The sequence below is a fragment of the Orycteropus afer genome, unplaced genomic scaffold (genome assembly GCF_000298275.1).
Source record: "Orycteropus afer afer isolate SDZICR_OR568_19922 unplaced genomic scaffold, OryAfe1.0 scaffold00233, whole genome shotgun sequence".
Taxonomy (NCBI): Eukaryota; Metazoa; Chordata; class Mammalia; order Tubulidentata; family Orycteropodidae; genus Orycteropus; species Orycteropus afer.
In genome coordinates this window covers 3,671,089-3,696,817 of record NW_006921820.1, presented here as the reverse complement: position 1 = coordinate 3,696,817, position 25,729 = coordinate 3,671,089, and the positions used below count along the sequence as shown (strand labels likewise).

General features: G+C 56.0%; 1 protein-coding gene across 1 annotated transcript; it reads right to left on the bottom strand.

Moving 5' to 3' along the window:
• Positions 1 to 778: 778 nt before the first annotated feature.
• On the bottom strand, positions 779 to 25,061 carry SEMA7A (semaphorin 7A (John Milton Hagen blood group)). Its single transcript, XM_007948969.2, has 14 exons — positions 24,890 to 25,061; positions 9,713 to 9,864; positions 9,139 to 9,180; positions 8,645 to 8,737; positions 8,365 to 8,449; positions 8,118 to 8,228; positions 7,165 to 7,304; positions 6,339 to 6,523; positions 5,306 to 5,414; positions 5,015 to 5,213; positions 2,236 to 2,363; positions 1,696 to 1,850; positions 1,420 to 1,481; positions 779 to 1,140 (listed from the first exon to the last, which is right to left on the bottom strand). The coding sequence occupies exons 1-14, from the start codon at positions 25,059 to 25,061 to the stop codon at positions 779 to 781; spliced, it is 1,995 nt and encodes a 664-aa protein (XP_007947160.1).
• Positions 25,062 to 25,729: the final 668 nt, after the last annotated feature.

The window sequence follows — 25,729 nt, the reverse complement described above, 5'->3', positions numbered from 1 at the left end:
TTGAACCCATGCCCTTCTCTGGCCTCATCCCATCCCTAGGAGCCTCAGACTGGGACCTCCCCACCCTACCCCTCCCCCGTCCCTCCCTCTCCCACCCCACCCCCAGCATGTAGTTTTGGTATTTTCATACAGATGCAGTCGGAAGTAGCTACACATGAAATAAGCCTAACATAAAAATAGAGCTTTTTCCGTCCTTCTGTCCGGAAAGCAAACATCCTTCAATAAACATGCAAGGCTGACCCAGGGGACCCAGGGCTAGCTCCACCTGGTGCCTGTCCCCAGGGCTAGAGGGGGCAGCCTGAGGCCTTCAGGAACACCAGCCACCCCCAGCTATGGAGTGTGGGGGGGTGGCTATTAGGGAGGCAAGTTGGGTACAGAGAGTCCAGAAGGACTCAGGACTCAGCCCCAAGATCCAGCAATGGGGTCCCAGACCCTCTTTCCAACCCTCAACCCCTGGTCCATGGGGTTCTCCAACTCAGAGCATTGCTGCATTAAGTCAAGTCTTTGACAAATATTCTCCAGGAAACAAAGTCTTGGGTCACAGATGCCCCCTGTTTCATAGTCAGTGCCTTCATTCTCTGGTCCCCACCACTAGCCCCATCTGGGGCCCAGCAGCCGCCTGCGGCTGGACATCTCTAGGCCCGGGACTCTATCAGGGTATACAGTCCCCCTGGAGTAAGCATGGGCAAGGAGCCCCGGACTGGCTGGCTCTGTGAGTAAGATATTCCTAGCACCCCTGGGGCTGAGGAAGCCTGCAGCAAGCCTGGCTCAGGAGGCCCTAGTGGACCAGCAAGCCAAGGACGAGAGTGGGCAGGACACCCAGCCAGAGGGAGGCAGCCAGGGCTCGGGCATGGCCCAGAAGGTGCTCAGCTGTGGCACCGTCCTCAGGCAGCAGCTCCCAGTGCTGGGCCTCACGGAAGTAGGAGCCCTCCTGGGCTTCGCAGTGGTAGTGGCCGTGATGCCGGGACGTGAAGTTCTCAATGAACAGGATGCAGTTGGGGCTCTGGTGGCCGGGCTCACACCTCTGCTCCACCGTCTTATTGTGGCGCCATGAGTAGGTGGCATGGCGAGACTCCATGGGGCAGCTCAGATAGTAGCGTGAGTTCCGGGCCAGGGAAACTTTCTGTACTGGAGGCTCATCTGGGGAGGATGGGGGGAGGCAGCCATAAGGAGGGTTCCCAGGGGGAGGCTGTTTTCCTCCCACCTGACCAGGTCTCCAGAGGCAAGGCTTCTGAGTGAACGTGGTGAACAAAGGCTGTTTTCTCCTTCGTTATCCCTCATCCCAACCCCTCCCAGAATCAGTCCCCACCCCAACAGGGCTCCCTAGGCAGGACTGTGACCAGGGCTCTCAGGGCAAAGCCATATCTCCCTCCAACTGGGACAACAGCAGTCCTGGACAGGGCCAGATCCAGCACTTACCTGGCTTTGGGTTGGGACATTGTTTATGTGGTTCATCTGGATTAATGGACTGCAGCACAGACCTAGAGATGAAGGAGGGTGGCTGAGCAGACAGGGGGCTACAGCTCTGGTCCCCCTCCTCATCCTTACCCTTCACCCCCAGAGCAGCACTGTTGCCCACTCAAGGGGAACTGGTCAGAATGGACCAGCAAAGATGATTCCTATAGACCCTCAAGACACTCCACCCCCTCTCCCATGTCCAACTTCTCCTAGGGATAAGGGATCCGGCCAACGTACTCTTGGGTGCTGTAGATGGAGACGCAGCGGCCCTGGTTCCAGCCACAGAAGGGGTCTCGGGCCATGAGGCAGCCATGGCAGCCCCCGCCATAGACTTCACACAGGTCCAGAGGCACCTGGCTGACCTCCCACTGGGAGTTCACATATAGCTTCCGCTGGAAGGAAAGCAGGACTTGGGATCAGGCTGAGGCTTCCACAGCCTACACAAAGTTCTAAGCCCCAGTCCATAGGCCAGGCTGCTTGGGAGGTTGTGGGGCCCAGAAGTTTCTCAAAACCAAAAAACCAAACCAAACTCACTGCCATTGAGTGAATTCTGACTCATAAAGACCCCCACTGTGTTTCTAAGGCTATAAATCTTTACGTAAGTAGATTGACCCATCTTCCTCCCATGGAGCAGCTGGTAGGTTTGAACCATTGACTTTCTGGTTAGCAGCCAAATGCCTTAGTTTCGCAAAGGACACGCAAATTATATGCGAAGGAGCGCTGTCCTCAGCTGGCCAGGGCTGGGTAGCCCGATGCGATGGAGGTGGGGACGCTCACCCGGTCAGTGTCCAGTGTCATGGCCTGGATGGCAGCTGCGTGGCGGAAGGGCTGGATTTCCATGATGTTGAAGACAAGACTGTGTTCCTGCCCCACCGACTCCAGCACCTTGTGGATGGTGCCCCTGTCTGTGTGGGTGACACACAGAGGGTCAGTGGTGGGAGCCTACCACAGAGCAGAGGCAGCCTCCCTGGCGGCTGAGCCAGTCCAGAAAGACATGCGTAGAGACACAGCTGGGGGTGGGGTGCCTCTGGCTGGTAAGTCATCACTCAGGCGAGGATCACAGGACTGGGGTGGGGTGGGGAGAGGAGAGTGTGACTGGGGAGGAATGTGGAAGCTCAGGGCAACCCAGGAAGTTTCCAAGGCTGGGCCAGGGAAGCCATCCCAGGAGGTTCAGGGCTCCCCTGAGAGGGCCTGAAGTCCACATGGGAAGCTGGAGTTTGAGGTATGGGATCAGGAACCCCATGTACCCAAGTACTAGGTCAAGCCCTGTACCCTAGTGGATCCTCCACAACCTTGTAGCATGGGTACTATCGTACCCATTCTGCAAGTAAGAAAATGAGGTTCAGAAATGCTAAGCAACTTGCTCAAGGTTACACAGCTGGTGAACGGCAGAGACCAACTCAGATCTGTCAGCATTCCAACTCCTAGGCTTCTATTACTCCCCTGCCTCCTGGATTCTTAGGGGATATATTTTCCTTAAATAAACTTTTAATTTTGGAATAATTTTAGATTTACAGAAAGGCAGCAAAGATAGCACAGAGAGTCTTCATATACCCTTCACCCAGTTTCCCCCAATGCTAATGTCTTACATAACCACGGTACATTTGTCACAATTAAGAAATTGACATTGGTAAATTACTGTCAACTAAACTACAGACTTGATTCAGATTTCACCAGTCTTTCCACTAATATCCTTGCTCTGATCCAGGAGCCAGTCCAGGATTTCACATTACATTTGGTCTTTAGGGAATATTTAAATTCTTATAAAATCTCCGATCTAAAAGGGAGCTTACATTGCATCTGGTTAATTTCCAGAGGGGGAAGTGACTTGCCTAAGGTCATATAACCAGGCTGCCTGCCTCCCAGACCAATGCGCTCTTTGTGAGCACCTGTTGGGGACTAATGGGCATCTTGACCCTTGGGTTCCTTCCAATCCCCCGTTGCACCCTCTGTCCTACTTTCTAGAACAGCCTACCTCCCTTTTTTCCTGTCTTCTTATTTCCCAGGGCATCACTTGCCCCAAAAAAACACAGTCAGATGATTACCTGGCTAGGAGTCTTCTCTGTGTGTCTGTGATCCCCAACTGCAGACTCTGAGATGCAGCCCCCACTCTGGTCACTGCCTTCACACACACACACACACACACACACACACACACACACTGCCCTCCACCTCCTTCTTACATAGCCCCACTAACAGCCTCTCCTCAGAAAAACGCTCAGGAACTGAGCCAATAACTTCTCCCAATTACGAGAGCCTCCCATTCTCTGCAGAGGACTCAGAAAGTTCTATTTTTTATCTGACCGCAATCCTTCCTGCTGCAGGCTCCAAAATGGCTTTTCTCAAATGGTCCTCAGGGCAAACCAAGACAACAGGCCTCATCACACAAGTGCACTCACTCCCCCAAGTCTGCAGGGACGGGAATGTGAGGGCTCACTCTGCCCAAGCCTGGCTGCCCTTGTGCTGGCTCCTGGCTCCCAGTCCTGGGCTTCCCCACAGTCTCCCTAGCTGACCAAAACAGCTAGGCCTGCCATCCCTGCGGCAGAGCACATGGGTGCAACCAGGATGAATAGAGGAGGAGAGAGGTAAGGTCTCGGGACCCAGAGTCCAGGCTCTGCCCCGTGGGAAATTCCTCTACCCAAGGCTTCCAGGAGCCAAACAATGTCCCTAGGGCTCAGGCTTCCAATGTGGCCACCAAGGCCAAGCAGCAGGAAGTCACACGGGAGAGCCTGAACAATCGAGGGTAGGTGCCTGTGGCCTACAGTACATAGTCCCAGAGTCGCTGAGTACCCACAGGAGACACTGATGGCCCCACCCTCTGGTTTTAAGGAAAGCCTGCAGCCCTCGCCAACACTAGTCTCCAGTACTCACTTCTGAACAGCCCTTTGGCCACAGCTGCCAAACATGAGCTCAAGGATGGCTCCTCCATATCGTGTGGCTTTCTGGAATATAAGAGCACCTCCCAGGCCATTCTACCCAGCCCCAGGGTCAGCAAGACCCTGGTTCCCCCAGGAAAGCTCCCTCCAAGAAAGAGCAGATGCTACCCCAGTCCTCTACAAAGACTGCCATCTGGAAGTCCTTCCTCATGTCACTAAATTATTTGAGTTCCACCAGCTCATCAAATGTTTCCTGTCACCTGCATAATCCCAAAGACAGGGAGAGGGTCCGATTTCCTCACTCTGCTTGGCAGAGGTCTGCAGGATCCCTGGTGAGCAACTCCCTACTCCTCCTTCTCTATACCTCTTCCTCCCATCTCCTTCCTTGAATCAGACATCTGGACCAAAGCTGCACCATGCTTCACTTACACTCGCCACTTTTTCTGCCTCCAAATCCTGGTGCGTGCTCCTCTTCCATCCTAAATGCCTTTCCCTTTTGCCCCCTACCTCCTCCAGGAAGCCCTCCCTGCCTTGACCTTCCAGTCATACACACTAACCCATGACAACTCTTAGTCACTCAAGGCTTCCTTCCTGTGTAAAGCTGCAACCTGATGGTAATCTCATTTCTTTCAGGCCTATTTTTACATAGCAGACAAGGAAGCCGCGGGGCAGCCACCCACCTGTGGTTAGGTACAGCACGTGGAAGGTCTCCCCATTTCTGGCTTGCATGCGATGGACGACCACCTTCTGATAGTGGTATTTGGAGTGGAACAGTGGCGTCTTCAGAGGCCCCATGGGCTCCACTCGCTGTGCCACCTCGGGATGACTGTCAGCCACCTGGAAGGTCTCCGTGGGAACTGGCTGGTGGTCTGGGAGACACTGTGCAAGAAGAATGGGCTGGGTCAGTGGAATCACCAGGGGTGGGGTGGGGGCAAGTCTGGGACCTGGGCCACAGCAGTGTCCCTGCTCACCTTGCCGGGCCGAGGGTTGGGAAGGGCCGTGTGGTAGTCCTTAAGTGAGGAGGTACGGAAGACTTTGTCAATGTCACTGAGGGAATACACACAGACAGCAGAGTAGTTCCTGGGGGGACACAGAGACCACTTCAGTATGAGGCCCATCTCTACCCACCCAGGCCAGCCCAGCACCAGACAGGACACAGCCTCAGCCTCCAGCCAAGCTCCCCAGCTTGCGAGCTCCATCAAGCCAGAAACTATAGTCAGGGCCCAGCCTATTGCCTGGCATACAGCAGATGTTCACGAAACCGGAAGGAAAAAAGGAAGGAAGGGACGGAGGGAAAGAGGAAGACAGCCAGGCAAATTCAACCTAATTTCTTTTTGCTAGAATCTAAAACTACAACCTTGCATTCTATTCTGGAATCACTGAGTTCAGAGGTCATCTGCTCTGCCTACCCCAAGGCCGGAATCCCAACAAAGGCATCCCTGTTGGGTGATTGTCCAAGCTCTCCAGGCACAGGCTGGAGGACTCCATCCCCTCCATATCCCAATAGAGATTTGCTCACACAGGAGTCACAGAGCAGGGTGGCTTCCCTACCCTATCACCCACCTCTCCCTACACATACCCAACAGTTTTGTCTGCCTTGTTTTCAATCAATGAGAGTGATTAAGAAGGTGTGAATTATCAGGTGCAGGCAGTGTCTGAGCAGGCGTGATAGCACCCAGCACCCCAAGACAGGCCTCCATGCTCTGAGCACACACACAGGTGGAGGGACACACGGACAGAGTGCAGCCACAAATGTGCATAGGGACACAGGCACACACACCTGTTGGACACACTCACAAACACAACAGCATACACTTCGCTCAGCACTGCCCCCCAACCCCCAGCCTATAGTTAATCCCCAGACCCAGGAACAGCCCTGTCCCTGGAGCCCATGGTCTTGGTCATGCCATACTAGCCTCCTCTCAGCAGGCCCAAGCCTGCAGATTCCTATTGGACACCTAACCAATGCCAGCCAGCCCCTAGGCCCTGGATGAGGTCACTCACCAAGGGTTGGAGAACACGCCATAGACCCTGGTGTCCCTCCACTGGCCGCTGGGGTCAGGGAGCAGGAAGACGTCCTGCAGCCTGTTGAAGTTCTTGTTGCTGGCGGTGTCACTGCACACCAGCATGGCTTTCAAGAAGGTGTTCCACTTGGAGACTGAAAGGGAACTCTCACCACCCTGGTCCCCCTGGGAGGATGGAGGGGAGAGGAGGCTCTTCAGCACCTGCCCAGGCTGCCCCACGGCCTGAGGCACCTGCCAGCACCCAGGTTACAGAGAAGGCAGGCTCAGAAATGGGCCGGGACCTGCTAGGCAATCAGGCAGAGCTGCCACCCAACCCAGGCCTGGCTCCAAGGCCAGGCTCCAAATGGCAGGCCTGTCTGACCCACGGCTCAGGGCCATGGTGGGGACTCTGCAGGTGAGGGTACTGGATCCCCACCAAGCAGATGGGCTAGACACTCATCTACCCACTCTCACACATGTGACGCATACTCACACATTCCAACCAAACACTGTAAATAAACATGTATGCGCTCTCCTGCATATGCATGCACTCACACACTCACATACGAATGCCCCATGGGCACACTGTCACATATGCAAGTGAACTTGACCACATATACCCAACTCACAGATGTACACTCTTGTGCACACATGTACAATCACAATCCCATACACATGCACATTTGCACATGCTCCTTCACACACATACACACACATACACACATATGCATACTGGCACTCACTCACTCACACCCTCACTCACTCCTAGTCATGCACAGAAACACACTCTTGCCCACTCAGTGCCCACTCCTCACACATCAGCTCACCTTGCATAGCTGGGCTACACGGGACACATTGAGCGGGGCCTCGGGGTTCTTGTCAGGATTGTCCTCCCGGAAGAAGTAGTAGATCTTGTCATTATAGGCCTGATCTTGGTGCACAATGGTGGCCTTGATGAACTGTGGGTCTGCCAGGGACACAGGTGAGTGGGGGTGAGGCTGGGGAGCCTGCTCAGGGGGCCCACTCCACCCTGCACGCACCCAGGTCTGCACAAACCCAGGGCAAATCAGACCTAGAATAAAACTCAGATCAGGCCCAATGTCCCAAGGGGCCCCAGATGCTATACACCCACAACCAATGCCTCATCCCACAAAGATGTCATCGGCCAGGGAGCAATGACTTCATGCCTAGGGACTTGGGGGAGGCCCCTGGGGGCCCCTATGTCACTTCTGCTTAATTGGTGGTGCCCTAATGAGGAGGGAGGAGCTGGCTGCTCTCACATGTGTTCAGCAGAGGGATAAACTTTGGCTCCCAGGGACCCCGAGCTGGGTCTAAGGCTTCCTCTGTTCTTGTTCTCTGGGATGGGTTGGGCCCATTCTGCCTCTGCACCTCTGTGTCTGCTGTTACCCTGCTCCTTGCCAACCTGAAGGAGCCCTGGTGGCGTAGTGCCTAAGGCAACTGACTATTAACCAGAAGGCTGGAGGTTCAAACCTACCAGCCACTCTGCAGAAGGATGATGGGCAATCTACTTCCATAAAGATTTACTGCCTTGGAAACCCATTGAGGGTCACTATGAGTCAGAATTGACTCAATGCAGTGGGTTTGATTTTTGGTTTTTGGTCTGCAACTTGAACACTCTGGGTTTCACTGCTCAGCTCTCCACAAGCTCTGGCTTTCCTGAATGGTCTCTGGCCCAAGCAACCCTCAGGGAGGCCTCCTAAGGGACACATCTGCCCTGAGTGTCACACCCTCACCCACCACAGTCCAGCTGGCAACTTACTCTGCATAACAGTGTCACTCGTGTACAGCTCACTCTCACCCTCGATGCGACGGAACCGGGGGATCTTCCCATTGTATTCTTGCTTCCGGATGGTGGAGTACACCTCCTTCCCTGGTACAGTATGAGGGGGCATTGGTAAGGACAGACACTCCTGGAAGTCCCTCCCTGGGGCTGGGCTATGGGACAAGGAGCTGACCAACCCTTTCCTGAGAAACCTCAGGTCCTCCTGCCCCAGCTGCAGCCATACCATCAAACAGAACCAAGGAGTTCTCATCCGGGCTGAAGGGTGCATAGCCCCTCTTCTCACCAAGGGGCTCCACGGTGCCATTCATCTGAGGGAGATGAAGGGGTCAGATGGCCACATGATCTTATGGCCACTGACCCTTCAGTCAGGAACCCCATCCTTCCAGGGTGAGGCTCAGAGTGAGTCCAGCCTCAGAGTCCCCCAACCACCTTCTCACCACAGGGGGCAGAGCCCACCTAGGCCAGAGGGAGCTAGTTAGACACATAAGGAAGGGCCGTCTCACCAGTTTCCAGCAGCTGGGGCGCCGGGCGTTGGTACCGCAGATCAACAGTCCTTCACCCTGCCTCTCCAAGAGGGTGATGTAGTTCTCACAGTCCTGCCCAGGAGGAGAAGGGTGAAGACAGAAGTCAGTCGATGGAAGGCTCTCACAGGCCTAGCCCTAACACACAGCCTCAGGGAGAAGGTATCAGATATAGGGGCTTGACACACAGTATGCAGCTTCTAAGAGGAGGCCAGAGGGGGTGCAACTGATACCATCCCCCCAAGAACAGAGGAAGGGCATAGAATCCTCCAGAGAAAAACCATGTCTCTCCTCTCAGCCTGGGAACCCTAAGGCAGGGCTGCCTCTCTCCTCTGAGACTGGGGCTCCCAGGCCATGCCTCCTTCTTCAGTCCAGGCTCCTAGAACAGGGCCATGCCTTCCCTCTCAGATAGTCAGGGTCTCCTTGCCCTTTTCCAAGGACTCAGCCTCCCCACCATGCTCCCTCTCCCCACTCACCCGCCTGTCCTGACAGGACCCCTTCGTGGAGCCAATGGTCACCTGAGGGAGGGAAAAGTATTAGTGTCCTCTACCAGGGGCAAGATGCCCACTCCGGAGCTTCCCATGCACCCCCAGGATGAACCCATGATGGAGCGACCAGTATTCTCATTGCATAGATGAGCAACGGGGGCTCTGAGAGGGTGAGTAGTTTACCCCAGACCACACAGCCCCTCAGCCATGCCTCAGAGCCAAAGCCCCGCTCAATGGATCCAACCCAGAGATTTCAGAAGACAGGTTGCATAAGACAGCTGCCTGGACTTCTCTCATCCGTGCTGCCCACCTGCCCAAGAACATTAACTCCTAGTTATCCTCCAACCACCACCTTCTTCTAATCTGGACTACTTTTAGGGAACCTCTCCCAAGGACCATTTATGGGATATAGTGGAGGGGGGTGGTGAGCAGGTTTAGGAAGAAATACCAACTAGCATTCCCTAGGGCCCAAAAGCCAAAGAGGAGCAAAGGAGAGAGGAGGTGAAGGGGCTAAGAGACTTAGCTGTGTCCCTGAGGCCGACAGAGGGTAGGGGGAGCTCACCGAGCGCCGGGAAGCATTCTTGCCCTCAGGGAAGTCGAAGAAATACACCTTGCCACGTCCACCTACCCACACAGAAGTGCTGCCTGGCTCGTGGAAAAGCACTGTGTGTGGTTCGATCTGGCCAAAGTCCACTCGGTCCTGTCCTCCGTGGCCTGCAGAGGCAGCAATTGGTAGAAACAGTAAGCCAGGTCTTGAGGGGAAGATCCTGGATCCCACAGGCACATCAGCCCCTCTGGCAGCTAATGCTTGGTACTCAGGGCACTGGCCGGGCCTCAGAGACAAGAGCTGGGCTGGTGTGGCATCACCCCAGAGCCATGATCCCTAGGATGTAGCCTGTCCCTTCCTTATACCATATGCATGATTTAAGGGCCCTGGGGAGAACAGGGTGCCCCTGGGTTGTGCAAACGGTTAACACACTCAGCTACTAACTGAAAGGTTGGAGGTTTGAATCTACCCAGAGGGACTTTGGAAGAAAGGCCTGGCAATCTTCTTCTAAAAAATCAAGCATTGAAAACCTTATGAAATACAGTTCTATTCTGTCACACACAGAGTCGCCATGAATCGGAGTGGACTTGATGGCAAGTGATAGGGAGAACGGATAGTCCTTCTGCTGTTCCTGAGGGACTGGGCTCATGCGGGAGGGACCCCAGCCCCTCAGCTCTGCCCCCAGGGCCAAAGCCTCATCTTGGCCCTAGGGGTGTCTCAGACAGAGCAAGCAGCCATCTCCATCCCCTGCAGCCAGAGAGGCCTCTGAGTACCACTTTACAAAGCCCAAATCCTAGGAAAGCACTTTGCCCAGAACCCCGTCCCCTCCTTCAGGAAGTCCTTCCTGAACTCTCCTTGCTCACTCCCAGCCCCTAAGTGAGCAATAGGTCAGAGTTGGAAATGGATCCTAAAGTCCATTCCCTCCCATTTCCCAGCTGGGAAAACAGAGGCCAAGAGAGGGGGCAGGGGCCAGCCCAAGGTCACATGGAAGCAAGTCAGTAGTAGAGCCCATACTCCAGCCCTCAGCTGGGCTCTGCAGCGTGGCCCCACATAGCCTCGTTTCACTAAGACCCCAGCTCTCCCAGGAAGAAAGACCAGCTCAGCACTCCCTCAGCCCTGGGACAGGGGGTCCCTTCAGCGAGCACATTCTAGGCCTTTAAGTAGAAGGGCTGACCAGAAAAGTTTCGCCCAAAAAGGAAACTGTCTGCAACCGCTGCCTCCAGGGAGAAAATGTCTTGTCTCTCTCTCCGGTGACATTGCTGAGGTTGTCCCAGTTACAGGACTAAATTATAGGGAGGGGATGGCCTGTGGCTATGCCCCCAGCAATCAGCCACAAACAGCATCCTCCCACCTCTGACCAGCATGAGGCCCTCACCCCGGAACTTGGCCTGACCATTGTTTTTTCAGCTGCAACAAACTCTGGGGCTGCTGGTTTGGCAGTGACACTTAAGCAGGACACTCTCCATCCCAGGCAGAGAAGAAGTGCCATTTTCTCCAATTTGCTGTGAATCTCTCTTGCTGCTACTTGAACTCATCCCTATAGGACCTGCATTCAGTGTGGGTGAAGGGTACCTGGGCTGCACACCATGGGCCCCACACCTCCATTCTTTTCCTTACACTCACTCACTCACTGCTGATGAGTCGGATCCAACTCATAGCGACCCCCCCTTGGGTTTCTGAGGTGGTATCACTACAGAAATAGATTGCCCAACCTTCCTTCCGAGGAGTGGCTGGTGGGTTTGAACCGCTAGCCTTCTGGTTAGCAGTCAAATGCCTTAGGCACTATGCTACCAGAGCTCCCGTCCTTATCTCCCTATATGAAAGATAACCAGAAGATGGGACATGGGATATTTTCACTCTTCACCTCAGCTGCAGCCTGGCTCAGAGTACAAAGGAGGAAACTGAGGCCCCCTGGGAGGTATATCTAGCCAAGGTCACACTCAAGGCAGGATACATCACTCCTCCAGAAGGAGTATCAGCTCTCAGGCACAGTCAGGGTGATGCTAGCACTCTGGCCATAGAGACAAGTGTTGAGTTCACTGTCCTCCGATCCACCTGGCTCTCCCAGGGGGCTTTGCGCAGCCCAAGGGAGATCTGGGACCTAAGCCTAGCTCTCTGTCAGCCCAGGATTTACAGGACAGGGACTGATAGCCCAGCTCAGTGCTGGGGGTGTTGGCCAAGGTTGGCAGAGCGAGCAGGTCTCAGGCCTCCATGCTCTGATACAAGCCCTGACTGCTGCCCTGCCCTCCTTCTTTCCAGCAGGGATAAAATTAGAGGCATGCTGGGGTCAGCAGTCCTCAGCTACCTGTCCTTCCTGACTCAGCTCCCAGGGCTCTCCTTTCACCCACTGGAGGAGGGCTGCCTCCTCACAGCCCAGCCAGGGATCCAGACAGTCTGCGGCCCCAGCTCCCCTCCTCTCCCCACATCAGCCAGCCGCCAGAAAAAGTTGCAAGTCTGCATCTGGAGATCTTGGACTGGGGCCTGAGATCCACAGCTCCAGGAGTGGGGAGTCCGGGAGCCTCACCCCTCAGGCCATAAAGGCCACCTCCAGAAGTCACTTCAATCCCACACACCGCCCCTCAGGCTGGGCCAATATAAAATTCTACTCTCAGGGAAAGAGGCACCAGGTGGGAGCCCTGGAAAGGGTTTTTGTCTGGGTTGCAGGGCAGTCAAAGGGAGGAACAGACTCTGTCTTGCCCTGGAGAGCCAAGTCTGATAGAGGAGACCTGACCCAGGCCTGGAGAGGAAGGTCTAAAGGGACACCTGGCCCTGGGAACCAATCTAAAGGGTAAGTTAACCACAATGAAGAAAGTCTGCACAGCCCTCAAGCAAACCTGTCTTTGTATGGCCCCCAGGGCTGCTCACAAAGTATTTGCAGAATACACAAAGGGAGGATGAGGGCTAGGTGGCGGCTGCAGCCGCAGGGCCAGGACAGTGCTGGACAGATCTGCAACCTGAGCCCAGGTCTCCTCAAATCCTGGCTGCAGCCTCGGAGTGGGGGTAGGGGAATGACAAGGACTGCTGGTTCCATTTTGCAGAAGAAGGAGCCCAGGGAGCATTGCCTTCCATGACCCCAGGCGCCTGCCCCTTCTGGGTCTGGTGATGCATATGGCGGGGGGAGGGGAGGGAGGCAGGGAGATGGCACCAGCTCGGCTCCAGGATAAGGGCTTGGCCCATTCTCCACCCCAGCCCCAGCCTCAGCCCCGCTAGGGCTCCCGCACTGCCTGAGGCCCTCAAAAGGCCTAATTGTGCCCGGAAAGTGTCGAGCAGCAGCAGCCCCATGAATACATGAAAGAAAGCTTTGTTCCTGCCGGTAGGAGCGGGGGCTGGGGGCTCAGGGAAAGGAGGGCTGCCTGGAAGTGAAGGCAGCACCAAGCCATCCCGGCCGGGATGGGGGCCCAGTGGGACCTACTCTGAGAAAGCTAGGCCAGGGCAGCGGGTGACCTTCAAGGCACTGCCCAGGCAGGGGTTGAGCAAGGCCCAGGGCTGCCTGGGGCAAGAGAGCAAGTGTCACATCCCTAAACGCTTTCTTTCTGCCACATTGTGAATCAAAAGGGATGGTGAAGGAGGATAAAAGCTAGATGGCCAAGAACAAGGCGGGAGAGAATTCCAGGCAGGGAAACAGCCTGAACAAAGATGGGGAGGCAGAGGACGGAAAGCACAGGGGGACAGAGGACACATGCTAAAGCCTGGGGGAGACCTAATGAGAAAAGAATTGGGAAGGTGGGCCGAAGGCCCTGTGTGATGCGGGTAGGCTATGGCCACTGGCCAAGTGCCAGCCCAAGTGCACACAGACCCACACCCACCAGTCTCCCATGCTGTCTGCCCCCTGCAAGCATGGCCAGCATTGAGAACTGCTGCCTCTCCTCTGACATCCCCTGCTGTCCCTCCTCTGGTGTCCCCCGCTGCCCCCGCTCCCCCTACACCTCCCTGCCTGACCAGCTTCCCATCCTATGTGTCTAAAAGGAGCACCGTCTGGCACTGTGTCTCCCCCCTCACTCCCCAGCCTGACGCATTAGTGGCTGACTAAGTGGTAGCTAAAAGCTCCCAGAATAACCAGGGGTTCAGGCAGGGGAGGGGACTAGGGGCACATGGGGCGGGCATGGCCCCAGAGGTGGGCCAGGCACAAGACAACCTACCACCACCTCCATGTGATCCTGAGCCAATCTCACTCTTTCCGGACCAAGAGAGCCACAGCCGGACCCATGGCCCCTCGGACTCCCCATCCTCTTCCCAGGGCAGGTACTAGCAAGCCTAGCCCCAGCCAGTTATAGGGACAGAGAGGCTGGTTGGGTTGTGGGAGGTAGGCGCCCCCAGACACAGCCCCAGCCAGGGTATCCGTGGGCTCTAGTTCTACTGGAAAGAACCAGGCCTAATTCCTTTCATGGCCCCCCACACTTCCCCCACTGTCCCAGCAGTCAACTGGTCATGTAAGTCTGGACTTCAGCTGGGCAGGTGTCCTAAAGTAGGCCTGCCTGGCAGCATCGGTCCTCCCTTCATTCCCTCTGGGTGCTGTCACTGCTGCCCCACATCCACATTGATTGTGAAAGAAGAGGATAGCCCAAGGGGAGGGCAACCAGAATCGGGGGCCTGGAATAGGGGTTATCATTGCCTGCAAGGTAGCAACAAAGGGTGGGCCCCAAGGCCTGGCCTAAGCAGGGACAGCCTTCCAACCTGACCCACTGACCTCAAGGAGCACTGAGTGCTGACCTCAATGAGCCCTTTGAAAGTGGGTGGCAAGGCTCTGGGAATAGGAGGAATGTGGGCACTCTGCCAGGGAATGCCTGAGTCAGGCAGCCAGAAAGGATGCAGGGCAAGGGACAAGGACCATGTCAGCCTCAGGGTGGAGACACAAGCACAACTGACAGAGCCTCCTCCCACAGTTGGACCCTCCCCTGCATCGACCCACCCACCTCATACCCTTGCCTAACAACATACTTGGCTTGGGGCTGGGGGGGAAGAGGGGAGGCCTACATGGAGCCCAGGAGTTGGCCTGCAGCCTTTCTACCCTTGGGATTCTACACCCACAGGTCAAGGTGCAAGGGAGGGAGTCTGAACAATCTCTGGACAGAGCTGAGGGGCTCTGAGGCCAGTGAGGCTCAGAGAACAGAGCAAGGCAGGCAGGGACAGGGACAGGCCAGGATTCAGGGATTCTGGTACCCATCACCTAACTCCATCCCTCTAAGGACTATATTCCATCCTGGACTTCCAAAAGATCCTCTAGATTTATAAAAACTCACTGCCATCCAGTCGGATCTGACTCATAGTGACCTCTCCTTGGGTTTCTGAGGTAGTATCACTCACTACGGAAGTAGATTGCCCAATCTTCCTTCCAAGGAGTGGCTGGTAGGTTTGAACCGCCAGTCTTCTGGTTAGCAGTCAAATGCCATAGGCACTACACCACTCTAGATAAATCTAGCTCCCCTCTAGATTTATAAAGAGGTGCATATACCCGTCCTTCTCTACTTCCCTTTCACTCCTGCTCTCACCCTTCTTTCCCCCTTGCTCACTGGCTCCCTAGGTGACAAGTCACTAATCTGATATCTGAAGGGAATCACTCACCTACCCACCCCTTCCAGGTGGGGCCCCAGATCTCCCAGGGCCCAAAAGAATGACTAACACCAGATAGATAATGTGTCAGGTGGTGGAGGGAAACCTTCCCAGTGAGGGTGGCAGCAGAGGAAGAAATGTTTCATTGGTTTCATCTCTCCCCATGTGGCCAGAGAACAGGGTGTGAGAAGTCACTCCTCACATTCAGAGTTTCCAGGGCCACTCCACCCAGTGCTAAAATAGGTTATGGCTGCTGGTTTAAAATTTTGGTGAATCTGAGCAGGGTTAGGTTCCGGCTTGTGTGCTGGGGTAGGTGGTGGGGCCATGGAGCAAGGAGAAGTCTGCCTCTCCTTATCAACCATGGGAACAGAGTCCTGTGCTGGGGCAGAGCAGAACATTGTCCTGCCCAGCAAGGTCAGCTGTAGGTGGGAAGGCACTGTATCTATCTCCTATCTCACGCGCAAGCTCAGCCCCAACTCCAGGGAGCCATGTGCTCTTTCTGACCACCAGGTGGTTGCTTGGCTGCGACCATGAACAGAGCTGGGCCTTCCGGAGTTCAGTTTCCTCATCTGTGGATTAGGGATGGGAGCCCTGGCACTTCCTAACGTCTTAGCTTTATGACCCACGGTGATTCTCAGAATAAATCAGGATTAAGTTCATGGGTGACATTTTGGAAAGTGTGGGCCTGTACATGATGGAAATGTCAGAGGTGGTCTGGAGTAGAGGCAGTCGAAGAAGCCAATGTCCTCATCCGTCTCCTCTGATTAGCCCACCAATTCCCCAGCCATGCTACAAAGACAAGGGTTTGGATCCTCACTTCCAGAAAGGAAAACTAAGGCCTTTCCAAGCCACCAAGAGCTGGGTGTTCTTGACACTGCACTGTCGTGTCTAAAGGACCAGAAGGTTTGGCTGGTGGGGGACCCGGTGGGGCAAAGCTCAGGGGAAGGGGGAGTGTGGAGAACAACCCATGGGGGACTTGAGCCAAGCTAGATTCAGGGGCTTTAGGAGGGAAGGCTAGAGCCAGAGCCCGGGAGGAGGCCAAAGAGAGGCAGGAAGTGCAGGATGAAACAGCATGTCCTGTCCACCTTCTGCCTGTTCTCCAACCCAGCAGAATGGAACCCAGGTCAGCTGGTGGCTCCTTCAAAGAAGGAGATGATGAGGGGATTACAACTAATGTCACAAAACAAAATGTGTATAAATTGTCGAATGAGAAACTAAAAGTGCTGTGTACACTTTCACCCAAACCACAATAAAACGTTCATGAAAAAGAAAAGAGGGAAGAGGATGAGCAGAGGGGCTGGGCCCAGAGCCAGGGCAGGGGGCAGAGGACGGCTGGACCACCCCAAGTGGAGGGAGGGAAGCAGGACTGGAGGACTGTTGAGAAACAGAAGGTACTCAGCTCAGCCTTAGCCTGGGCCAGCGGGGTGGATGGTGGTGGGCACAGTGCAGGGGCAGCCAGCCAGCACACCCGATTGGCAAGGGCCGGGCCTCCAAGGCCACATTCCATCAGAATCAGAGATGCTGGAGCAGGAGGAAAAGGGGAGTGAAACCAGTCCTCTAACCAATTCCACAGCACTTACTATGTGCTAGGCACCACTGTAAGTGAAAATCACTGAGGTGATTTTCAGATATATTAACTCAGCTCACCATCACTAAACTCTTACGAGGTAAGCTCTCTTACTCTCTTTTACACGAGGCCAGCAAGGTACAGAGAAGTTGACTAACTGGCCCAAGACCATACAGCTGGTGAGTGGTAAAACAGAGGTTGATATTCAAGCAGCTGACTCAGGAATCTGACCTGATAACATCATGCTCCAGAGATGACTCCTTGGAGGTTTCCAGGCCAGCCCATCATGTACAGGTGAGGGGACTGAGGCCTGGAGAGGGCTGGAGCCCAGGCAGAAGCCAGTTGGCCAATGACAAGCCTGACCTCTGTTCTGATGAAAGAGTACGTGAGTGAGCGAGTATGCAGGCTAGATAAGGCAGAATCTGGAGGTGCAAGGGGAGGCCTTGGCCCTGAGTGCTGGCCAGCATTACTGACTGGGAAGATAAGCCTCCCAAGATCTCTGCCCAGAATAGAAAATACTGTGATCTGGGGCCAATCACAATGAAGGATAGGGTGTACTCAAAGGCCCTTCTTTACTGGCCACCCAGTTGGGTTCACACTCAGTCAGCACTGACCAAAAACACTCACCTGTACCCCTGGCTCCCTAGCTCAAGAACCAACCATGGCTAGCCTTCAGCTGCCCCTCCCAGCATGGCCCAACTCCTCTACCTGTGTGGGAACCAAGGCCCACGCTATTCTGCTCCTGCCATGGCTCATTCCCATCTCCACACCTTTGTACCTGTATTCTCCCTTCACCCAGACTGCCCTTTCCCCTTCTGTCTGTGCACGTGAGTCTCACCTGTCCTTTAAGATCGAGCCTAAATACTCCTGATCCAGAAAGTCTTTCAGATCGCTCCATCCTCCCTCTGACCTTGCACCCAAGCACAATCTTCTCCCGGATCAGACTATGTGGTGGGATTTCACCAGGATCCTGGAGAGGAAGGCCAGGCCTCCTCTCACTCCATTGTCCCCAAACCCAGGGTGGAACAAATGAGGGCAGCTCAGATGGCAGAAGTAGGGAGCACTAAGGCAAGCTGAACCCCCATATCAGAGCAGACTTCTTAGAGCAACCTCTTGGGCTGCCAGAGGGAACAGAGCTCAAAATGGTGACCTTCCTTCTTCACTAGACTGGGTCAGAGCCCTAGGCCAGAAGATGAACATGAATGGGTCTCTGCCTTGCTCAGCCCACACCTCTAACTCTAGCCTAGCTCCTCTTTCTGCCCCAGGAAGCCGTCCCTAAAGTCACTACTTCACACTTTCCTTGCCTGCTCTCACCTCCTGTCACAGATTAGGCTAGATTTCCACGTCATTCCTTAGCCCTTCTCCAGGTAACCTCCCTATATTCTAAGCAGGAGGCTGCCTCCCAGGTCCCTAAGTGCTTCCCAAGGATAAACCCAGGTCCTCTCCTTCAGCCACTCCCACAGAGGAGGTAAGCATGGTCCTCAGCCCAGGGGCAGGGGCTAGCTGCCCTCCCTCATGAGGGGTTTCCCAGGGGTGCCAGCACAGAGCCCCACTCCTCCTTGGAAGCGGGGGGTACAAGAGGCCCAGCAGGATCAGCCTAATCCCAGGCTGCTGTGATGGTTAAACCCAGATTAGGCCAAACCACGACACAGATCAACCTGTCCTGGAGACACAGGCCCAGCTGCCCTGAGGAAAGGACCAGACAAGGTGCCTCAAGCTGGCTCAAATCTCAAGTCCTGAAGATAGGACAGGTCCTGGATGGTGCAACTCCCGGAAGCAGACAGCACTAGGGCAAGAAGAGTCTGGCTCAGCTCAGCTGAACCAGGAGGAGCCAGGCGCAGGGAGTCCCACTATTATGACAACACAGGAAGGGAGGCAGACAACTTGGGGAGGCTAAGACCTGGGGTCTGAGGAAGCTCAGAGCAGAAGACACAGACCTGGTCCCAGCTCTGCTTGTCTTGCTCAGTGATCTTGGGTCAGTCCTTGCCACTCTCTGTTGTTGTTGTTGTTACATGCCATCGAGTCGGACCCAACTCATAGCAACCCTTCCTTGGGTTTCTGAGGCGGTATCACTACGGAAGTAGATTGCCCAACTTCCCTTCCCAGGAGTGGCTGGTGGGTTTGAACCGCCAGCCTTCTGGTTAGCAGTCAAGTGCCTTAGGCACTATGCTACCAGAGCTCCCTGCCTAGGCTCCAGTTTCCCCATTCTATACGTAGAATGTGTGGTTGGCCCAGCTGATCTGTGACATTTCTCTTATGACGTCCTAAACCCTGCCCCCAGCCAGGTTGTGTGGGTTAGAGTCACCAAAGTAGATTCCTTAGAGGAAGTGAGAGAATTCAACCCCACAGAATGGGCAAGACTCCACTAAGCAGAAAGGAGGAGGAGAAAGGTGGATGGGTGATGGGTGTAGGGAGGACTGACCATCCAGGCAGTGGCCCTGAGCAGGATAGCATGGGGAGTGGGAAGGGATCTGTAGGAGGTAAGATGGGGAGTGGGGCCAGGGGAAGCAGCAGTTCTGTGCACTGTGTTTGAGATGGAATATGCAGCACAGCTACACAGAGTTGGAGGGGCCTGGAAGAGGTCAGGGTCACAGGCATGGAGAGACAACAGCACTTGGGCAAAGGACCAACGGAGGAAAGGCATGGAGGCTGGACTGGAGCAAGAGAGCCAACCTGTACCACGGGGCTGAGAGACAGACCTCCTCTTCCCTCTACCTTGTCCTCCACAGCCTAAACTGGGTGGGAAAAGGGATGCCCATGCTTCCTTTGAGGGGGCAGGGGTCCCACAAGGGTCATACTCTTCACTGCTCTAGCTCCCTCCTCCCACCCTCTGGCCTGTCTGGCTCACTGAGGAAGGACAGCTGGCCACACATCTGGTGGTCAGCTTTCTTGCAAGGTCAGGGAGGGAGAATGGCCCCAGCTGAAACTCTCTGACTTTCTGAAGGTGGGGCAGGGCAAGGGTCTGCTACTTCCCTCCATCCTACGAGAGAAGAGGCTTCTGGGGCAGCTGGCCTGGCCAAAAAAGGAAACCAAAAGAAATGGAAACTTCCTGGTTCAGAGCTGCCAGCCGAGCAGGGGAAGTGTGGTCAGGCTCTTGTGACACAGCCAGTTGTCCTGCAGTGGGTGTAAGGAGTGACATGGGGCTGGCGGTGAAGGACAGGACGTCAGCCAGGGGCCATAGTGGTCAACTCAAGAGCCCCCCATTCCCACTATCACCTTGTAGGCCACCAGGCCCACCCTTCAGGCCGAGCCTCAGCTTCCCACCAGCACATGGTAGGAGACAGGGTCTGGCATGGCCCTTTTCAAAGAAGGGGGCCCACATCCAGCTGCCCAGAGCTCCAAGAGACCTGCTTAGCCTGGTCTGGCGCAGTCCTGGACAGCTCTCCCTGCTTCTGCCAAGTGCCTAGGGCCCCACCCCAACCCTACCCCATCAAGTGGGCCAAGGTTCCTGGAAGGGGAAGCTGGTCAGAGGAAGGGCATCTGCCCTACCTCACACAGGGAGCCTCACACAAGATGGGTTCATAGAGATGAAGCTGAGGGCCAAAAACCTCCTCACCTGGACAGCCCCCACAGTCAGGAGTCACTGAGTAAAGTCGTGGTCTCCCAGGCCCAACCCCAGCTTCCTACAAGGGAGCTGTCATGGTGCTGTGGCATCATGACCACTGTTGAAAGCTTTCTTGTCTGCTGTGGTCCTCCTCAAGTCCCCATCTCTCAAAACAGGTCATCAGAGCCAAGGCACCAGCCCCTAATACACAGGCTAGCTCTCAGCTGTGTTTGGCTCCCCAGGCAACCCAGGAGCTTCCAGGGCAGGGCCAGGGCTATCTTTTTCCGCCCCTGACAGGTAACCAGGCACAGGGTTAGACACCTGGGTGGGCTCAGAGAAGACCTGGTGATAGGCCATTGACCCATAGGAAGAGGAGGTAAGAAGCCTGGGTATTGCTGGCATGAAGGCCTCCTCAAGGGGCTGCAGTTTCTCCCTGCAGTATGGCAGCCTGTGGAAGGACAGGTGACCTAGCACAGATGTCCCTTTCTGCAAGAAATCTTCCTGGAGCCCTCAGACCTAGGCTGACTCAACACTTCTACCTCAGAGTGCCCCCTCATGGCTCATCTCCTCTCTCTGGTCCTAGTTACAAGTTTTTGGGTCAGAAATCCTGTCAAACCAGGAACTTCCTCCTGTCCCTGTCCTCATCCAGGTGCCTCCTTCTCTTCCTGTCATCTCCACTTGCCACCTCTTCCAGGATGCCCTCCCTAATGTGGTAGGCTGGAATAGGTACTTCCTCAGTTCCCATGGTTGCCCTGTTACTGACCCTGTTACACTCCATTATAAGAATCTGTTTACCCACCTCTGTCCCCATCTACACTGAGAAGTCCATAAGGACAGGGCTGCATTGAGTGTTTCATCGCTGGATCCCTAAACCCAGCCCTGGACCAGCACAAGACTGGCTCCAGTAGATGTCTGATGAATGAATATGTCCACCTTTGAGACTGCAAACCCACTTCTGCCAGCTGATCCTGGGCATTTTGCTCATGAAAGAACACAAGAAAGAACACAAAACTGAAAACCTCTGACCTCCCAGCTTTCAATTTCAAGATCTCTGCATAGTGGCTAAAGCACTTGACTGCTAACCAGAAGCCTGGCAGTTCAAACCCACCAGCCACTCCTCGGAAGGAAGGTTGGGCAATCCTACTTCCGTAGTGATACTGCCTCGGAAACCCAAGGAGGGGTCGCTATGAGTCGGGGCCGACTCCCCGGCACATAACAACAACAAGCTAAGGTTCAAACAGGCCTAGCTCTTGCCATCCTAGAGAGGCAGGAATCCCAAAGAGAACAACCCCCTCCTCTGCCCTCTGTGGGCTTTTGGGGGAATTGAGGCGCAGAGGAAAGCAAGGGCTTGCTCAAAGTCACACAGCGAATCAGGCCAGAGCTGGGACCAGGACCCAGGCTTCCAAACTCCCAGCTCTTTCTCCCCACACCATGGTAATGCTCGGACTGGACCAGCATCCTCCCCACCCCACCCCACTCCACCCCTACCTGCTCTCAGAATCTTTCCTGCCCAGGGGCCACAGAGTTTAGTTGGAAGCTCCTGGTGACATCACTGAACATCTCTCTGAGCTTAGGAAACTTCCCCCTCCCCCTGGGAATCACCCCCTTTCTGTTCTGCAGGGGGAGTTCATCTTGAAGGTGATGAGCACATCTAGGTCTCTAGGGGGCAAGGATTTCCACTGGAAATGCTGACTCTTAGGGAGCCCTGGCTGTGACTTCATTCCCAAGAGTAGGTGACAACAATCTTCTGCCCTGGGGAGCAGCCCCATACTGGCTCCCCAGCAGCCACTGAGTCAACAATAACATCCTGTTGTTTAAGTGGACAAGTGAGAGGGCACAACTGGCTGGGTAGGTGGAAGCTGGAGATGTAAGGTGATTCCAGCTGTGGACAGGCTGGCTCACCTCTGGCTTGGGGGGTCAGGACCTTCCTGGGCTTCTCCATCTCCTCCAGCCAGCAATGAAATGGGGGCAGGGTGCACATTTACCCAGGCATGCCAATCTCCTGCCAACCCCCTTGCCCTCATCTGCAACCCACTCCCCTCCACTGCCTGCTTGCAGGGAGGTCAGGCCCATACATACACATCCTTGACTGGCCCAGGTATCAATGACTGCCCTTGGGGGACAACCTCCAGAGCCTTTGCTGAGACTCAAGGGTACCCAGCAGGCCAGTGCTGGCACATCCCTCTCTCTGCTCCAAGCTGCTTGGGGCCAGGGCTTCATCAGGGCTGGTGAGGCATTAACCTTCCTAAGTACAGGCTGGAACCCTGCCAGAGCTGCCTGTTCTAGCAGCAGAAAAAAAACTCTCCATACCTACTCCTGTCTGTCTTAGCGTAAAAGTTCCTCCAAGTCCAATCTGTATCTCACAGAGAGGTAGTTCCAGAACCACCACCATCCCTGAACGAGCCTTACCTGAATGCCACCACTCCACCACTACCCTCAACCACTGGAGGATGGGGACCTAGACCTGCAGCAAAGCTTAAGAGTGCCCTCTCACCCCACTCCTCAGTGGTTTGTCCTGCCCAAGCCCATTCCTGCCCGACTGCCATGTGTCATCCCATAGGAGACAGGAGGCAGCTGTCAGCCGGGCACACTGTCACCAGCTGGTGGTCCTGGGGGGCAGGTGAATGACAGTGCCTGTCTGGCCAGTGGGATGCCTGGCACTGTGAAGGCAACCACAGATTGCCCTTGAACAACATTGGTGAGGGACTGATGAACCCCAAACGGAGGGCACAGTCAGTGTGGCTAGAACAGAGATATAGCGGGAGGGGGTTGCCGCTAGGCTGGGAGCTTTGAAAAGTGGGTAAGAGGGTTGAAAGCAGCTTTAAATAGCCTCAGGGTGGGGACTAAGTACCTGGAATGGGGAGGTACACATTAAGTGCCAAGAGGTGGGTGTGCATTAAGTGGGTAGTGTAGGGAGGGGAGGCTTTGTGGGGGGGGGATAATGGGGAGGGGAGCAGAGCCAAATGCAAGGAGCTTGGTGCAAGGGGAGATTTCAGAACACTCAGATGTGGCCATTTGTCCCCTCCAGAGTGCCCAAGTGCTGAGGGCAAGGCAAGTGAGTAGGGAGGGCAGAGGAAGCCTGGTTGGAGCTGGCACAGACTCAGGTCTGAGAGCCATACAGGTGAGCACCAGAAGCAGGTGATCAGTGCTCCAACCACACCATCGCCCACTTCCCCCATGAACACCTCTGGCTGGGTAGCAGAGTCGGCCCCCCCAAGCCCCTTACTCATGGCCAGAGGACCATCTAAAATTCTCCACCCCTAACCCAGAACCAGAACCGATCCTCTGCCAGGTCAGAGTCTCTATCTGCACGATGAGCTCCCATGGTGCCCAGTGACCTTGGGCAAGTCACATTTGTTCTGTGGCTGCCGCAGTTCAGGTCACTAATTTTGTGTGTAGGTTTTTTTTTTTTTTTCTCTCCCCCTCTGCTAAGAATACCTGCCCCAGATAATGCTCAAATGCCTACAATCGCTGCAAACCTCCGCAGGCATCAAAGGCGTCCAGCCTGGACCAGACCCCACTAGCCAGCCCAGCCCCCGTCAAGAGTTCATCACCACCACCACAGGGGGCCGCAGCGACGCCAAATTTGGGGACAGAGCCTAGTCGGCCTCTGGACGGAGGAAGCATTTGTGTGCAATGCAGGGGAGAGGAGCTCAGTCGCTAGCGGCAGAAAATCTCAAACCACCGCCTAGCCGGCTTTCTGTCCCACTGTACAGGGGTCTAAACTGAGGCGCCTCTGGGGCAGATTCTGGTCCCCAGTTCATATATTTATAGCGGCCTTAAGTATGCACCCCCAACCCAGATCTGCCGTCTGAGGGTCCCAACGGCCGCGCCTCATCCACCGGGCACTGCCCCTCAAGCTTGTGCCGATTCCTGGTGACAACTGCCACGTGCGGGCAAGGGGGGAGCCGCGGGTCCCAGCATGGTGGAGGCAGCGCTTGAGTGCCCCAAGCCCCCGCACCGCACCTCGTCCTGGTTAGCCGTAGGGTGCCTACCCTCTTGCCTGGTCCAAGCTCTGGGCCGGGGCGGGGGCGGGGGCGGGCGGTGGGGTCTTTGTTCCCGCAGCCAGAGCGCGGTGGCGGCAGCAAGGGGTCCGCGCCCCCCTCCCCAGCCCAGCCTGCGCCCCGCGCGCCAGCGAAGCCTGCAGCTTAGGAGGAGGGGGCTCTTGTGGGGGGCCCGGCCAGGACAGCGTCCTCCGCAGAGGCCCCGGAGCGGGAGGACAGAAGGCGGCTCGCGGCTTAGAGAGGGGTCCGCCCACTCCCCCCGGCGCTGCGGCTCCGGCTGCGGGCTGACTTGGAGAGACTTAGCCGGGGCTCGGGCCCCCGCCGTTCGCTCACCGCAGCGTTAAAGCCGACTCCGGCGTGCTGGCGCGCACACTCACACACATTCACTCAGACCCACACGCTCCCCGCAGGGCCAGCCTGGGACCCGCAGAGCCGCGCGCACGCACTCCCGCCGAGTGCCACACACTCCGCACCCACCCCGTGCAGTGCCAGATCCCGCGCCCTGCCGGCCACCGGGCGCCGCCTACCTTTCCAGACGGCGGAGATGCGGGGTCCGCTCCTCCAGTGGCCTTGGGCGGCGGCGGCGGCAGCCCAGAGCAGCAGCAGCAGCCGCAGCAGGAGCCCCGACCGAGTCAGTGGGCCAAGGACGCGGGCGCGCGGGGCGCCGAGGGCGGCGCGTCCGGGCGGGGGCGGTGTCATCCCGTAGCCCCCGAGCGACAGCGGAGAGCAGCAGAGACTGAGCCAGCGCCCGGCCGCAGGCAGACCCAAGCTCGGGGAGGCGGAGTCAAAAGCCTGACCCCACCCCACCCCTCCCCCGCCTTTCTCGCCTACTCGTCTGCCCAAGGGGGGCGCAGTACCGCGCCAGGGGAACCTTCCCCATCCTGTCCCCGGCAACTCCACGGGAGAACCCGACGTGGGCAAGACGGAACTGTGGTCTTCAGCGACCGGTAGCCGGTCCCGTCCCCTGTCTGGGCCTCAGTTCCACGCCCCCACCCCACGAAAGGATTGTCCTAGAAGTCGCAGAAGGACCTGCCAGAGGGCACAGACAGTCTAATAGCAGACCACCCCGCTAATGGTCAGCTAAGTGCTTTTTTCGAGGATGGGCTGGCCTGAGTTGGACACAGGCTCCCTGCCGAGCCGCAAACACAGCAAGCTCTCCCCGAAGAGTGCAGAAGAGTGCAGGGTGTAGGGACCAGATCTGTGAGGAGTGCTCAGCGCCCCATTATCGCGCTCTGTTTGTGAGAACACTGGGAAGGTTTCATCTTGGCCTGGCTCCCTCCTCCTTTCTCCTCCCTTCCCCAGCCAGCAGCCTTCCGGGCTGCCTCGAGCGCCCCCCCCCTCCCGCCCCCTCCCCAGCCAGCTGGTGT

Bases quoted from the DNA above. Each gene is read 5' to 3' on its own strand.
- SEMA7A (XM_007948969.2), bottom strand. From the start codon at position 25,061: ATGACACCGCCCCCGCCCGGACGCGCCGCCCTCGGCGCCCCGCGCGCC. The intron at 8,450-8,644 runs GTGAGACGGCCC...CATCTCCCTCAG, and splicing joins GCCCCAGCTGCTGGAAACTG to ATGAATGGCACCGTGGAGCC. The intron at 8,229-8,364 runs GTATGGCTGCAG...ATACTGTACCAG, and splicing joins CTCCTTGGTTCTGTTTGATG to GGAAGGAGGTGTACTCCACC.